Raw genomic sequence first — 15,929 nt, forward strand, 5'->3', positions numbered from 1 at the left:
GGAAGTTGATGTTCACCTAACTTAAAAGTTCCTAAATTTGAGAAACACTCATCTAACGGCTGAGCAGTTTTGCAAACCCAGTGTGGCAATTTTACCAGAAACCAACTTTAAAAAAAACCTTGGGGGACCTTTTTTGCCTTCATTATCAAGGATGTAACAGTCTCTAAAGAAGCTAGGAAAGATGGTGGGGTGTCGTATAGTCCATCTTCCTGCTTAAGTGATTCAAGAAGCCCCTTCAATCTCTCTGGCAAATTACTAGACCCCTCCGGTTATGACAACAAAGAAGACACCATCTCTTGAGGACAAAGCGCTGAGATCTTTAAATTAGGGACCCCAAATTAGTTTCTCTGCAATTCCCATTGGTTGAAATAAGTTTCTTCTGAAAGTGGTCACTGATTTCACCTCCTCCAGCAGCAACATAAGGGCTGGAAGATAAGCGGAAATGATTTAACAATTTTTGGAATGTGGGACCACCACAGCTAGAGGTTCTACTTGGAGAAGAAATTTTTTCAAAAGAATTCAGCAGCCAAACATTTCTGCAGAGCTGCCAAAGAAACAACATGGAGATAAGCTTGAAGTTGCATCCTTGAAGGAGACACAACTTGACCTTTTAGCCTGTGATTCAGAATCTCCTAAGCGCTCCAGATGAGCTGCTGTTGATAAGGATAATCCTCCCATGAATTTGTTTGACTTTCTTTTAAACACTTTCTAAATGGGTGGCCATCACTACAGCTGTTGGCAAGGAATTTTTAGGTTTAGCCTCAGGTAGTCATCCCTTCTGTAAAAGAGGAGAGAGAGAGAGGGAGGGAGGGACGGAGAAAGAGAGAGATTTGACAATGTTTTTCTGGTGTGCTGACGTTCTTTCTTTTACGAAGTCCTGCAGAAATTGGATAATTCCGAGTGAAATGTGATTGCATGGAGAACGTAGCAGGAGTTGTGTTAGTATCTGATAGCCAAACCGCTGAAACTTAGTAGCGCCTTTGCCAACTAACAAATTTTATTAAAAAACATTATCATTCATGAACTTCATCAGATGTTTAGCGTGGTTAGACTGACATTGGAGATGAGAAGGGAGAATGAATGTCATGTAGTTACATTTCTGCAAGACAGTGTTTCTCAACCTTGACCTTTTTAAGTGATGAGGACTTCATCTCCCAAAATTCCCCAGCTGGCTATGGTTGTGGATTCAGGGACTAGGAAGGGAAAGGAGTAAACACGTTGGACAGAATTGAGTCCTTTCAGGAAGTTCCTGGAATTAAAGGGGGGGGGGGATAGGATGATGCATTTGTAAAGGAGCCATAAAGGACAATATACTGTGTGAACTTCACTGCTGTGATTTACAAACTGTATTTAGTATTAAATATAATAATAATAGTAAAGTTGGAAGGGACCTTGGAGGTCATATAGTCCAACCCCCTGCTCAGGTAGGAAACCCTGTACCATTTCGGACAAATGGCTGTCCAGTCTCTTCTTAAAAACTTCCAGTGTTGGAGCATTCACCACTACTGGAGGCAGGTAGTTCCACTGGTTAATTGTTCTCACTGTTAGGAAGTTTCTCCTTAGTTCTTGGTTGCTTCTCTCCTTGATTAGTTTCCATCCGTTGCTTCTTGTCCTGCCTTCAGGCACTTTGGAGAATAGCTTGACTCCCTCTTCTTTGGGGCAGCCCCTGAGATACTGGAACACTGCTATCATGTCCCCCCTCGTCCTTCTCTTCATTAAACTAGACATACCCAATTCCAGCAGCTGTTCCTTATATGCTTTAGCCTCCAGTCCCCTGATCATCTTTGTTGCTCTTCTCTGTACTCTTTCTAGAGTCTCAACATCTTTTTTACATCGTGGTGACCAAAACTGGATGCAGTATTCCAAGTGTGGCCATATGTAGGGATGTATGGTACCCTTCTTAGTGGAGACAATACACAGCTGAATAAATGTTTGAAAGTATGAACTTCATCTTGAAGGTCTGACTTGAAGGTCAGTCTTGCCAGGGGTGGCTGTCATGTGAGACAGCCTGCCCCCCCCCATTTCCAAATTCCATTTTTCCTCCCAGCCCATTGATAAGATCTATTGCCTCACCACAACTGCTCTTGAATCTTCTCAGCTGCCTGATCCTTGGTCTCAACAATTAAGAGTGGGTTTCTGCAGGGGTGAAATCTCGCCTGCCACTCAAAAGTGGAGTCTCTTTGGTCTCAAGGACTGGACAAGAGCCAAGGAGCTCCACCCTGGAAGACGGTGGGGAGATCAAGGCGGCGAAGGACCAATTGGAAGGGAGCCTCAGGCAGGCAGATTTCCGTCATGTGAAAATGGGAGGCTCTGCTTTGACTGGCCAATTGTTTCATGGGCTGGAGAGGATGATATTTAAGTTTGCCCTTCAATGTTTGCGACTTAGAGTCCTTGACGCTGGCTGTGTTTGCGAGTGGGAAGGAGCCAAGCAGATTTGATACAAGGTGATCCACGGTCTTGGTTTGTTTGGGGTTTTTTTTTTTTGCAACATTGCCTGAGAATCCAAGCTGCAGAAAAGAAGGTATGGTTGGATCAGGATTTGTTTTTTTTCCATCCTTGATTTGCCTTCTCTTTGGTTCCCCTAATGCAGTGTTCCCCTAATGCATTGCTGGCTGTGGAATTCTGGGAGTTGAAGTCCACATGCCTTAAAATTGTCAAGGTTGAGAAACACTGCCCTAATGCTTCCTTTTCTTGGGATTGATGATATGGGTTTTAGGGAGCAGTCGCTAGCTTTGTTGGCACTAGCTGGAAGAAGAGGCTGATCAGGGGTTGAGTGCCTGGTCATGCCTCGCATCAAGAATGTAAGACTTCTAATCCAGCTTTGAAATTCAGCTTAGCATACAGAATCATTCACTTTGAGGGTCCTCTAGTCCAAGGTCCTGCTCAAGCAGGAGAGCCTATACTACTTCAGACAAATGATTGTCCAATTTCTTCTTTAAACCTCCAGTAATGGAGCACCCACAACTTCAGGTAGGGCTTCTGACTGAAATCCTGAAAAGCAGCACAATGTAGAGCAGAGGTCCCCAATCTTTTTGGGCACCAGGGACCAGTTCCATGGTGAAAGGTTTTTCCGCAGACCAGAGAGTGTGCAGTTTTGTGTGCTGCCTGCATCCCACGGATGGGGCTTTGCTTGTTTGAGCTGACCAGTTGCTGGCATGTCGTGGCCCAGGGGTTGGGGATCCCTAATGTAGGGTATATAAAAGTTCCTGTTTTAGCCTCGATACCATTTTTCTCTTTCCCCTTCCTGTCAAAATTAAGGTTGGAAGTTACTTCAGCCTTGGCCCAAAACCCCTTCAGATGTTTGCAGCTTTCCTTCTACATAAAGCATTGTACAAACAGAGCTGCTAGACAGGTAGTAGGGTATAACTGTAGTGTTGGCTGGATTCCCATGTCACCCTAAACCAGGGTTTTTCAAACTTGGCAACTCTTTAAGATGTGTGGACTTCCATCTCCATTCCCCTGCTGGCTGGTGAATTCTGGAAGCTGAAGTCCATACATTTTAGAGCAGCTAAGGCTGAGAAATAAACTGTAAACCTGATACTGAGTTAGCCAACTATGTTAAAATTAAAGTTTGATAAGTTTCTTATATTTATTTATAAGCTTTTAATGTCTTTCCCTTTTACTTACTGTTGTTGTTTTTTGCTTTTTCCTTGTTCAATGCATTGTTTAAAAATAAATTGTAAACCTGGGTTGTGAAAATATAATGGCTCTATTCATATCACAGGTATGGATGTGTCATAACTGTTTATTGTGCCCAAACAGATAAAGTATATTATTTATACGGTGGCTGGGTTATTCAGCCCAGCAAAACATTTGCCAAATTCCCAGCACAGGCTGAATCACTCATGCATATTTTAGCTTAGCTTAACTGGTTGTGCGAACCATGTTGTACTCTCAGTAGGGATGTGCGCTGGACTTTAGAATTCATTTTTCCCAGAATTCGGCAGTCCCTCAATATGGCGAGTGTGAACATCTGAACTTCCTTTGTGTAATTATGCAACGCAATGTATTCCTCTGTCATTTTAGAAGTGCAACACAAGGTGGCTTATGCACAGTCAGTACCAAGCAAAATAAAAAGGCAGAGGCCAGAAAGAAACTATAGTTGGGAGCATCATACAGATTGGTTGGCCTGTGTTACAGGGGAAATTGAGTCAATTTTGCTGTCACTCAGGGTCTTTGCTTTTAATGTAATCAACTCGGTGGCAACGGTTTCTTCATGTGTTTGCATTTCTTTCATGCTTTTTCTAATCTTCTGTTCCACAATAAATGCACGTTGCAAATTTTAAACGTTTGATTAACAAGACGGCATGATTCTTAAAAGATTGGTTTTGGTGTGTAGATGTGCTCTGGCACTTCATAGTTCGGATGATGCAAAGGGAATAAAACTGTACTGTATCTATTTACTGAACCTGTTATTTAACTTCAGGCAATTAAACCGAGACAGAAAAAAAAAATGTTTCCTAAAGCAGCCATAGGAGTTTAGGCGCCTTCTTTTTTGCAGAGTTATTTAATGGTGCTATTCTTATCTCAAAGGGAAATGGTTGCTTGTGATTGTGGTTGTCATGAGTTGTTGACAAACAACCAGAGGATAAATTTTCCCGTGCTGGCTGGCAAATTCTGGGAGTTGAAGTCCACACATCTTAAAGTTAACAAGTTTTAGAAATACTGATACAGACCATGTTGGGCATCAACTCATAGGAGTGACCTTCCAAGAATTTGGAGATAGAACATAGAATAATAGAGTTGGAAGGGACCTTGGAGGTCTTCTAGTCCAACCCCCTCGAGCAGGAGACCCTGCTTGAGCAGGGGGCTGGACTAGAAGACCTCCAAGGCCCCTTCCAGCTTCTATTCTATTCTATTCTATTCTATTCTATTCTATTCTATTCTATTCTATTCTATTCCATTCCATTCCACTCCACTCCACTCCACTCCACCCCACCCCACCCCACCCCACCCCACCCCATTCCATCCTACTCTACTCTGCTCTGCTCTGCTCTGCTCCACTCTATACCCTACCCTACTCTACCTCTATTCCATTCCATTCTATTCTATTCTATTCTATTCTATTCTATTCTATTCTATTGACAAATGACACCCACAACTTCTGAAGGCAAATTATTCCATTGGTTAATTGCTCTCACCATTATGATTTTTTTCCTTAGTTCCAGGTTGCTTCTCTCCTTGGTTAGTTTCCATCCATTGTTTCTTGTCTTGCCTATTGGTGCTTTGGAAAATAGTTTGACCACCTCATCTTTGTAGGAATCCTTCAAGTATTGAAACACTGCTATCATGTCCCGCCTAGTCCTTCTTTTCATTAGACTAGACATGCCAATTCCTGTAACCGTTCTTTGTACATTTTAGCCTGCAGCCCCCTAATCATTTTTGTTGGTCTTCTCTGCACTCTTTCCTGCTGCCTTCCAAATATGACCTCAGTTGAATACTTTAACTATTCGCATTAGGCTGGTCTTTTCCAATTATGGAAAAGGCTTTTGGCTTTAGCAGGAGATTAAAATTGATGTAGGCACTGACGGTTTGGTACTGTAGTGAGGACAACGCCTCTGTCAATTCAATCCGCCCTGAGGCTGCCTCTTCCCAATCAACCAGGGGAGCAATTATGAGTTCTTAAAACATCTGAAAAGAACACTAGGCTAGCAGGTTTTCCATGCTGATGAGGGTTTGGGAAAGAAATGCCAGGAAAGTGCGTTTCGGTTTAATTTGCAAATGAACAAAATATCCCGGTGGTTAAAACAAAACAAAACCAGGATAGCTATAAGATGGGAAAGCTCTGTGTAATGGCATTCAGAAGCTGCTATTTTTTTGCTGAAATGAGAACGTGCAACAGCTGATGTGTGTGGAAAACCTCTGTCAGCATCTGTACCCATCGGACTCCCCCCCCCTTTGTGCATCCAATCGGCAAGGAAGGTGTTAACAAGTACAAACTGTAAAATATGCTCCCCTCCCCACTTTCTTCTATTTTTTTCTCTCCTCTCTCTCTCCCCGGGGCCATCTGTTTCCAGCCCTCCTCCTTGCTTCTATTTGAATCTTAGGCTTCGACAAATAAAACCTTGTTTGGACTGACGGTAAACCTGTTTTCCAAGAGCTTGCAGGATCCTGAGACGTTATGGTGGGGGGAGGGGCAGGAACCCAGGTCACGTTTGCCCAAGGCCAGGAGATGAGAAATCTGGAAGAGGAACAGCACAACTGTACAGATGTGGGTTTGGGGGACTGGGTGTGCACTACAGGTAGTCCTTGACTTAGGACCACAACGGAGCCTAGAAGTTATGTTGCTAAGCGAGGCAGTTATTCAGTGAGTTTTGCTCTATTTTGCAATATTTCTGACTTCCCCATTGGCTTTGCTTGTTAGACCTTTGCACTACAACCGCCATAAATACATGCCAGTTGCCGAGCCTCCAAATTTTGATCACGTGGCAACGAGGATGCTGCCAATGTCATAAGTGTGAAAAATGGTTGCAAGCCCCCCCTTTTTTTCAGTGCCGTTGTACCTTTGAAAAAAACAGTTTTAAGTCTGCATTGCTCTGCAATCTTTGGATCTTTACCACTGAGTCTTCAGTGTCAAAAAAAAACCAAAAACCCTCAGCTAAAGCTTCTAGCACAGTGGTTCTCAACCTTTTTAATGCCGCAACCCCCAACCGGTCGTAAGTTGAGGATTACTCAACCGGTCGTAAGTCGAGGACTACTCAACTGGTGCAGCACCGTTTGCAGACTGGAACTTTTGGTGGGCTCAGCAGGGCAGAGACAGCCTGGACAATTCCTATCGGCTTTTGAAAGCCAATAGAATTAGACTCTATTCAAGAGAGTCTATTCTATTGGCTTTCAAAAGCCAATAGAATAAAAGGGAGTAGCACAGCTAAGGAAAAGGGGAAAAAAATGGCGGACTGCGTTGTTTGGCGACCCCCGTGAAATGGTCGTTCGACCCCAAATGGGGTCCCGACTCACAGGTGGAGAACCACTGTTCTAGCAGCATTCCCATATATTTAAAATTTCCAGAATTCAGATTGCACCAAAAATGGTAGTGCTGCTTTAACAGTTAATAAACCCACCAGTTTCTTTAGCAAAGGTTCCAACGGAGGACACAAATGGGCTCATAGAAGTATGCCTGGGGTTGATGTTCGGTCAGAACATATCCATTCAGGGCTCCCAATTAAATTGATTGGCACAAGATTTGGGCCAGAGTGAAAAGAGCAGCTTTTCCCCATCCATTCCTGTTCTTTACTATCAATTTGGAAGTTCCTATGCCAGGCGTGTCCAACCTTGTCAACTTTTAAGACTTGTGGACTTCAACTCCCAGAATTCCTCATATAGCTGGAGAATTCTGGGAGTTGAAGTCCACAAGTCTTAAAGTTGATAAGGTTGGACACCCCCTCTCTGGAGCCTCTCTCAAAACATTTGGCTTCCAATTGAGAGGGAAATAAAACCAGGTTACTGAGATAGGGCAAAGACTACTGTTGTCAGACCGAATCTCAGCTTCCTGAGTCTGATTGCAGAATTCACTGCTGGAAGACTTAGAAGTTGGATGAGATCCTTCAGTGCCTGATTGGGGAGGATCTGGAAGGGGAGGAGTTTGTTGAGATCCTTTTGGCTTCCTTCTGATGGAAGCAGCCTCAGAATCCCATTGGATGAAAAGAACTGATGTGAAAGGAAGAGATTGGTCCTGTGCCTTATGAAGTGGACCTCAGGATGTTGGTGCTATGGAGCTTGGTTTGGTCCGGGTTGGTGGGACTTGAGTGTGCACTGATGAACGATTCAAAGCTCAACCATTCAGTTGTAGCACAACATATCTCTGTCCCAACTGGGTGGTGCGTTTCCTGGAACAATGAACCTTTGGAAGTCATTGGTGGTGTGAAGACAAAGTGTAACACTTTCTCCATTATTGCTGTATCTGTTAGACCTTGGCCCTTTTATGACTTGTGGACTTCAACTCCCAGAATTCCTCAGCCATCATGCCTGGCTGAGGAATTCTGGAAGTTGAACTCCACAAGTCATAAAAGGGCCAAGGTTGAAGACCCCTGAGCTATAGCTTTTTAAAATTTCTGACAAGAGTGTCTCCTGATTTGGGGATGTCAAAACTTAAACGACTCTATTTGGTCTCCCAAGTGGTTATTCGCTCATAGAATCCTTGGTGGGTTGATGCAGTGAGAGAATTACAGACTTACGATTGTAATTCCACGCTTGATCACAATCGTAGTCAAGGATTACCTGTGAATGCAACTACAGCTCATGACCCAGCCTTGCACAAATGCGTCGTTTGTAAGGTTTCAGTGTTTTTCAACACCGTTGTGTTTCTGTGCATCATCTCATGTGGCTGGTGTGATGCAGCCGGCTGGTCCCGGGGCTAGAATCTGCAGCACAAATGCTTCTGGAAATGAGATGCTGCTTTGCCAAAGGATGCCAAGTACTGATCCAATTTGCATCTGTTTCCATAGCAACTTCCCAGGGCTTTCTGGTACTCCGTCTTCTTAACACAGATGATGGTGGAAGGTTTGCTTCTGCTAGCAAGGAACAACAACAACAAAAAAAAGCTTTGTCATTTTTTCCCTAGGTGAACCATTTCTCCTTTCCCCCCCAGAAATAAGTATCCCCAAATCTCAAGATAGACTTCTCCAAACTGATCCACCCAACAACTCCTGTGTCTAGCCTCTCTCTCTCTTTTTTAAACTTCTTTTCCCAGTTAACGTGCTGTTGTCAATCTCTGTGCTATCTCCCACACAAGACCAGCAGTTCCGCCCTTCATCTGTCAGCGAGAAGAAACGGATGGATCTTAGCCACTGGTAAAATGAGAAGCTATTCCTGATTTGAGAGCCGGAATCAGTGAAGGCAGGCAACTTTTGTTTTGCAGATCAGTAGATATTCTTCAGTCTGAAACTCCTACCTTTAAAACTTCCAGGCTTGTCAGTTCTACCTTCTCCCCCATGATTGATCTTTCATCATTATCTATGTAGGAACATGAACAGGTTCCCCTTACCAAATTAGACCATTGGTCCTTCAAGTTTATTTGTAGAATGATGTTTCCCTTATCACTTCTTGGTCTTGGTCTTTAAAACCTGGACTGTAGGTATGCTAAAGGGAGGGCAGCAACCTTGGGTGAGCCTCAAAGATAGTAAGAGTTGGATCTGATCAGCAATGAAGACCACCAAGTCTAAGATTGAAAGATAGACTTAAATCATTTTTGAAAAGCATCCCAAAGCAGAGTAACAGAATTGGAAGGAACCTAGTGCAACCCCCTGCTCAAGCAAGAGACTGTGTCATTCCAGATAAATGGTTGTCCAATCTCTTCTTGAGAACTTCCAGTGATGGAGCACCCACAACTTCTGAATGCAAGCCATTCCATTGGTTAAATTGTTCTCACCGTCAGGAAATGTCTTCTTTGTTCTAGGTTAGATGGGCAATATGTACTGTATTCCTCTCCATCCTTTTGTGCAGATCCTAGAGCAGTGGTTCTCAACCTGTGGATCGGGACTCTATTTGGGGTCGAACGACCATTTCACGGGGGTCGCCAAACAACGCAGTCCGCCATTTTTTTCCCCTTTTCCTTAGCTGAGCTACTCCCTTTTATTCTATTGGCTTTCAAAAGCCAATAGGAATTGTCCAGGCTGTCTCTGCCCTGCTGAGCCCGCCAAAAGTCCCATTCTGCAAACGGTGCTGCACCAGTTGAGTAGTCCTCGACTTATGACCAGTTGAGTAGTCCTCGACTTACGACCGGTTGGGTGTCGCGGCATTAAAAAGGTTGAGAACCACTGTCCTAAAGCTTTCCAAATACCCCGCTGAATTTTTAGCTTGTCACCTTCTTCAAAGTAGGAACCCAAGTAGGAAAATCCTTGCTGTGAAATCAGTCACCTTCCTTGCAGGTTTCATTGATACAACCTCAATTCCCAGGGGGCTGGGTTGAAAAAGGGGGATTCACTCAAAGTCAGTTTAGGAAGGGAAGGTTTAAACTGGGTCTTCCCAGTCATGGTCTAGCACAGTGTTCCTCGGTCTCAGCAACTTTCAGATGTGTAGACTTCAACTCTCAGAATTTGGTTGAGGAAGATTGGTTTGGGAATTCTGAGAGTTGAAGTCCACACACCTTAAACTTGCTGATGTTGAGAAACACTTGTCTAGCATCTTAACCATTATACCCCCCCCCTTGATTCTTCCTGTTAATTGGAAGAAGACTAAAGTTTGGGGCTTGAACCCAGCACTGTCTCCATAACGGGATAAGGTGTTCCACCACTGAGAAGTGTTTCCTTATGGACTGCTGGCCTGCAAGACTGATTCTTGGGTTCAGCTTCTTGCTTTTAGTTCCTGGGTCTAAGAAGCTTCAGCCTCTCTCTGTGACTTTCTGCAAGTCACTTGATGCTGGAGCTGAGCCATTTGCAAGAATGACTAGGACAAACAGGTCAAAGCAGAGTGATTGTCCATGTCAGTGTTCTTCAACCTTAGCAACTTGAAAATATCTGGACTTCCAACACCCAGAATTCCTCAGCCAGCATGGGAACGTTTTCAAGTTGTCAAGGTTGAGAGATACTAGTTGAAGGAATTGAAAGCTAAGTTGGGATGTTGGTGTTAACGTTAGCTTGCAGTGGTTCCTCCTGCTTAATTCAGAAGTGGAATGCAAGGTTTGTTCCATGAAGGACATCCACCTCCTGCTAGAACAGAGCCACAGGAAGGAGCAGTCCCATAGACCTCAGCAGCCCCGAGGCCAGAAAGAGCAAATAAATAAGGGAATGCTGGCAGGGACTGACGGGAATTGTAGTCCAACACATTGGAAGAGCCCTGGTGGCTGAGTGGTGAGAATGCCCCTATTGCAGGCTGCCGACTGTCAGCAGTTTGATTCTCAACAGCTCAAGGTTGACTCAGCCTTCCATCCTTCTGAGGTCAGTAAAATGAGGACCCAGATTGCTGGGGGCAAAATGTTGACTCTGTAAACTGCTTAGAGAGGGCTGCAAAGCACTGTGAAGTGGTATATAAGTCTAAATACTAGTGCTGTTGCCCTTCCTTCCTTCCTTCCTTCCTTCCTTCCTTCCTTCCTTCCTTCCTTCCTTCCTTCCTTCCTTCCTTCCTTCCTTCCTTCCTAGGTTGGTAAAATGAGGACCCGCTTGTTGGGGGCAATAAACTGACACTGTAAAACGCTTAGAGAGGGTTGTAGACGCGTGAAGCGGTATATAAGTGAGGAAGAGCAGGAAGGCTCTGAGAACTCTTTCCCCTCGTGAGGCGGGGCGCGTGTGTCTGCTTCCAACCTGACCCCCCCCCCTTCCCAGCCCCCAAGTCCCACCCAGGGAAATCTTGGAAGGGGGGGTGTATTTTTGATGTGGCTGCGCGGGTGCATTGAATCAGGCGCAGTTCCTTGGTCTCGGGCATCGCCACCCTTGGATGGCTACAGACGGGACGGGCCACCCGGGAACGGCACCCTTGGCTTTCGCCCACCGGAGCAACGGGGGGGGGGGGAGAGAGGGAGGGAGGAAAGCGCTCTGCACGTGCTCGGTAGCCCTCTTTCAAGCCTGGTAAGCTGCGGCAGGGGGAGGCTCGGTGCGGGCGCTCGTCCCCGCTCTTCTCCCGCGCGTGTCCGCTCCCGAGGAGGGGTGGGGCCGATGGAGATCCCCTCCTTCCAGCCCACCCACCCCCCGGTTCGTTCACGGCCCGCCCGCGGGCGGGGGCAGGGAGCGACGGCGATGCGGCGGCGGCGGCGGCGGTTCGGAGCCGGGCAGCAGCTCGGCGGCGGGGCCCCGGCGGAGGTTGCTTGGCTCCCGGCTCCGGACCGAAGGCTGGGCGGCGATGCTCCAAGGCTTGCCGCCGTCGCCGCAATAACAGCAGCAGCAGCCGCCGCAGCCGCCGCCGCCTCGCGTCTCCAAGATGGGCAACTCCCCGCCAGTGATGCTGGGCACGACTCCGCGCGGGAAGCGACCCCAGCGGACTGCCGCCGTCTCGCCTTCCTCCTCCTCTTCCTCGCCGCCCACGCGGCCCGAGCCGCCCACAGGTAGGGTCGGGGTCCACCGGGAAGGGGATGGGGGGGTTGGGGGGCTGGGGGAACCCCCGTCTTCAGCCTTCGCCGAGCCACCTCACAGCTTTGCGGGTGGCTCTCTCTCTCTCTCTCTCTCTCTCTCTCTCTGTGTGACTACAGTTCCCATCATCCGACGCCCCAGGTTGGAGAAGGGCCACCGTGCCCTTCTCTCTCTCTCTCTCTCCCCCCCCCCGCCCCACCTGTGCGGAGGGACGAGACTTTCTCGCGCGTTCCAAAGTTCAGACGACGGAGCGCAAGGCTCGGGTCTCGCTCAGGGTCTTGCTCAAAAGGTGCTTTACCCGTTCGGAAGGGATGGGATTGGCCGGGCTAAAAGTCGCACCTGCGCTCCTCCACCCCCACCCCCCAATCCTGTCCTTCTCTAGTGAACGTCGGAACGGGTTGTGAGAATCAGAAGAAACAAGGATGGTTTTGCCCTTAGGAAGAAGGTCGTCGGGAGAAGGATGCTGCTGAAGGAGGCTGTGTGGATGCCTCTTGCAGGCCTGGAGGCAAACTGGGGAAAGGAGGTGATGGAAAGAAAGGGTGTGTGTGTGGGGGGGGGAATAACTCTGTTCCCTGGATGCTTTTCCAGAATTCTCTCTTTCCTCCAGGCCAAGTAGTGCCTGGGATATATTACCTGGAATCCACGGGGATGCAATCCTAACCGGATGCAATAGCTGGGTTTGCTAGCTTAAAAGGTGGTGAGTTAGTTTTCTTGGCTGTGCTATGCAAATCCCCAGAAGGCTGGGCTATTGTATCCTGTGGATTACCCCTCTTCTCACTTAATAGGTTGTGCGAACGCAACTATAGGAGTTTCAATTTAAGAAGCAGAGATTGGAGTCTACTGCGTCCCAGGGTTCCTTGTCCTTCCAATGCCTGAAAATAATCACACCCCACAGCCGTAAAATGGGAACACATTGTGTCCTGAAAATGGCCCATCTGTTGTGTTATGCCTGCATTTTTTTGGATACTTATAGACCATTTAAGGATTGAAAAGGATTGCAAAGATGCTGAGCAGACTTTGTATCCCACATTCCTTTTGTTACAAACCAATATCCTGCAGAGCTGATTTGCATAACTGCCTCCACGGAACAGGTTGAGAATTTCATCATGCTTTCTTTATTTAAGTACCAGTCCCCTTTTGCTACACAGTTTATTAAAGCTATGTTAAATATGCCATTTATTCCATTCAGTTATGTCTGCTGTTTTTGGAGATTGCCTTAGACATATCCCTGTAGTTTTCTTGGCAAGTTTTTTTTTTCTAAAGTGGTTTGCCATTGCCTCCTTCTTAGGGCTGAGAGAAAGTGACCGGCCCAAGGTCACCTAACTGGCTTTGTGCCAAAGATAAGACTAGAATTCACAGTCTCCCAGTTTCTAGCCTGGTGCTCTAACATTTCCATCAAACTGGCTTTTGTGGAAATATATGTGATGGAAATTAAATGCCATGGCACTCTCTGGGATGTACATCAGAATAAGTTCAGCCTAACAAAAAGGAAAAAGCAATGTGTGTGTGTGTGTATGTGTGTGTATACACATACACATATATAATAATAACCAAAGACCCACATACAAACACCTGCGAAAACCTCAGAAAACAAAACACACACACACACACATATATATATACATATACATGCACACACACACACATTACTATTACTTATCTCTGCCTTGCTTTTGGGAATAAGATAAGTCTTCTTTAAAATGAGCTCTGATCATTTCATGAATGCAGTCATGTCATTTTCTTGTCTGCAGCATAAAGGGAGGCTGCCTTTATTCACAATGTTTTCTCTTGGCTTTTCCGGTTAACCTATGGCTCTGGGTTTTTCCTTGAGGTCTCCCATTCAAGTATTAACCAAACTCGCCTCTGCTTATCTGCTGAGGTCACCTGCTGCCCCCCCCCCCTTTTGCAATTTCTTCCCTACTCAAGGTTGTTTGAAAGTAACCGTTTACCTTTCGCTTGGAAGTCCTGTACCGTTAATCCTCTGCTTATGGCCACAGTTGGGAGTAGAATTTTGGTTGCTAAGCAATGAAGTCGTTGAGGAAGTCATCACACCACCGACCGGACCCAATTTTACGACCATTTTTATCGTGGTTGTGAAGCAAATCACAAGTCACAAACCACCATGGTTGTGAAGCGACTCACACGGTCATCAAGTCGATCTGGCTTCTCCAATTTTGGAAACTGGCTGGGCAAGTTGCAAATCACGATCACAAGCTCATACTGGATGCTGCAGCCGGTGGTAAATGCCAGCCAGTTGCCCAAGCGCCTGAATTGTGATCACATGATCAGAAAGGTGGTGCAACAGTCATAGCTTCAACTTAGAGGTCCTGAGTCACTTCCCCCCCCCCCGAGCCCGTTGTAACTTCAAACTGTTGTTAAATGATCGTAAGTCAAGGATTACCTTTACCAAACAAGATCTTTTGCAATCTTCAGTCTTGAAATCAGTTGGAGCAGGAAGAGTTGCTTGCAAATTCTAGCTACTTATTCCAAATAAATATGAGGATTTCCTTGCTGGACACCCTTGTTCCATCTATCTCTTTGTGTTGGGAGAAATAGTATGGCATAGTGGTTAGAATGCAGGAGGAAGGGTTTTTTTCCCCTCCGATATTTTGAGAAGTTGTATTTTGAGAAGAAAGATAAGCTGAAACGGTTTTTCCTTCTCTTCTTTCTCATCTTCTCATCTTTCCTACTAGCTTCTCCTGTTGGTATCATAGGATTTATCACTTCTTGTTTGTATCTTAGGATTTATGATTATATCTTAGGATTTATGATCTATGACTTACCATTCTGTTGTTTGTATCTACACGGAGAGCTTATGCACCAGACACAAATTCCTGTTGTTTCCAGTCACATTTGGCCAATAAAGAATATCCAGTTCCAGTTTTTGGAATGGTTCAAGGCTTAGTATGTTACCTCTGTTTGGTAAATTTATGGCTCAATATATTCTGTGAATGCAGAAAACGGCTTAATTCAGCAACCAGGTTGACCATGTTGACCTACTTCATGCTGTTGAGTAGGTTTACAGAGAAGATCATGCATCAACATGTGCAAACACAGAGAGCTTTCTGGTCCCTTAGAAAGCAACCAAATCCACTTCCTTAATGAATGAAATTATCCTGAACTACCAGGTAGATGCAGATATCAGTAGTCCTCAACTTACAATTACGACACACGTTCTAAGTTACAACAGCCTGGGAACAAGTGACTCACAACCTGTATTCTCACTTAACAATTGCCACACCACCCCCGTGGGTCACATGATCATAATTTGGGCACCTGGAAACCCACTCACATTTGCGATGATGTGATTTCCAGCATCCATTTGGGAAACGCCCATTGCTTAATGCAGGGGTCTTCAAACTTGGCAACTTTAAGACTTGTGGACTTCAATTCCCAGAATTCCTCAGCCAGCCTTGAGGAAGTTGAAGTCCACAAGTCTTAAAGTTGCCAAGTTTGAAGACCCCTGGCTTAATAACTGCATGATTCATTTAATAACTGTCTATTTTTTTTTCCTTTTAATAACCCTGTAATCCTTTGCATCGGAGTGGAGTCGGGGTGATGGAATTGAGCTGAGCATTTACTGGCCGGTTGCCCTTCCTGATGCCTACATGAAGCTCACAGTAGATATTTTCTCTCTCTCCAGAGAGAGAACTGTCTAAAATCAAACCCACAGCTTTCTTATTTCAAGGGGCTTCCTGATTGTGAGGCTAGAGCTCCATCTCTAGGCCACCATGCTACTCACTTAATAACTGCTTAATAACTGTCATAAAATTGGGGTCCAGTTATGACCCCAATAATTTACAATGAAAAGTCTGGTCCCAAGTGTGACGGTAAGTCGCGGATTTCTTGCCTGTGCCCGATTGTAGGAAAAAAGAGTTTGAAATGGTAGCACAGGAAGCTGTTTTCAACCGAGTCTCATTCTGACTCATC

The 15,929-nt window shown here is 45.6% G+C and overlaps 1 protein-coding gene across 4 annotated transcripts in view; it reads left to right on the forward strand.

Moving 5' to 3' along the window:
* Nucleotides 1-15,929, forward strand: part of NHSL2 (NHS like 2) — a 77,396-nt gene that overhangs the window by 20,704 nt on the left and 40,763 nt on the right. Inside the window, exon 1 of one of the 4 annotated variants that reach the window (XM_039331149.1) lies at nt 11,677-11,974. The exons of the other annotated variants lie outside the window; for them this stretch is intronic. Coding sequence (XP_039187083.1) covers nt 11,851-11,974 — 124 coding nt within the window. The 5' untranslated portion in view covers nt 11,677-11,850. Of the gene's footprint in view, nt 1-11,676; nt 11,975-15,929 lie in introns of those variants that run through there. 4 annotated transcript variants of the gene reach the window in all.

Source organism: Crotalus tigris, unplaced genomic scaffold (genome assembly GCF_016545835.1).
Source record: "Crotalus tigris isolate CLP2741 ecotype Arizona unplaced genomic scaffold, ASM1654583v1 scf7180000017622.5263843, whole genome shotgun sequence".
NCBI classification, from domain to species: domain Eukaryota; kingdom Metazoa; phylum Chordata; class Lepidosauria; order Squamata; family Viperidae; genus Crotalus; species Crotalus tigris.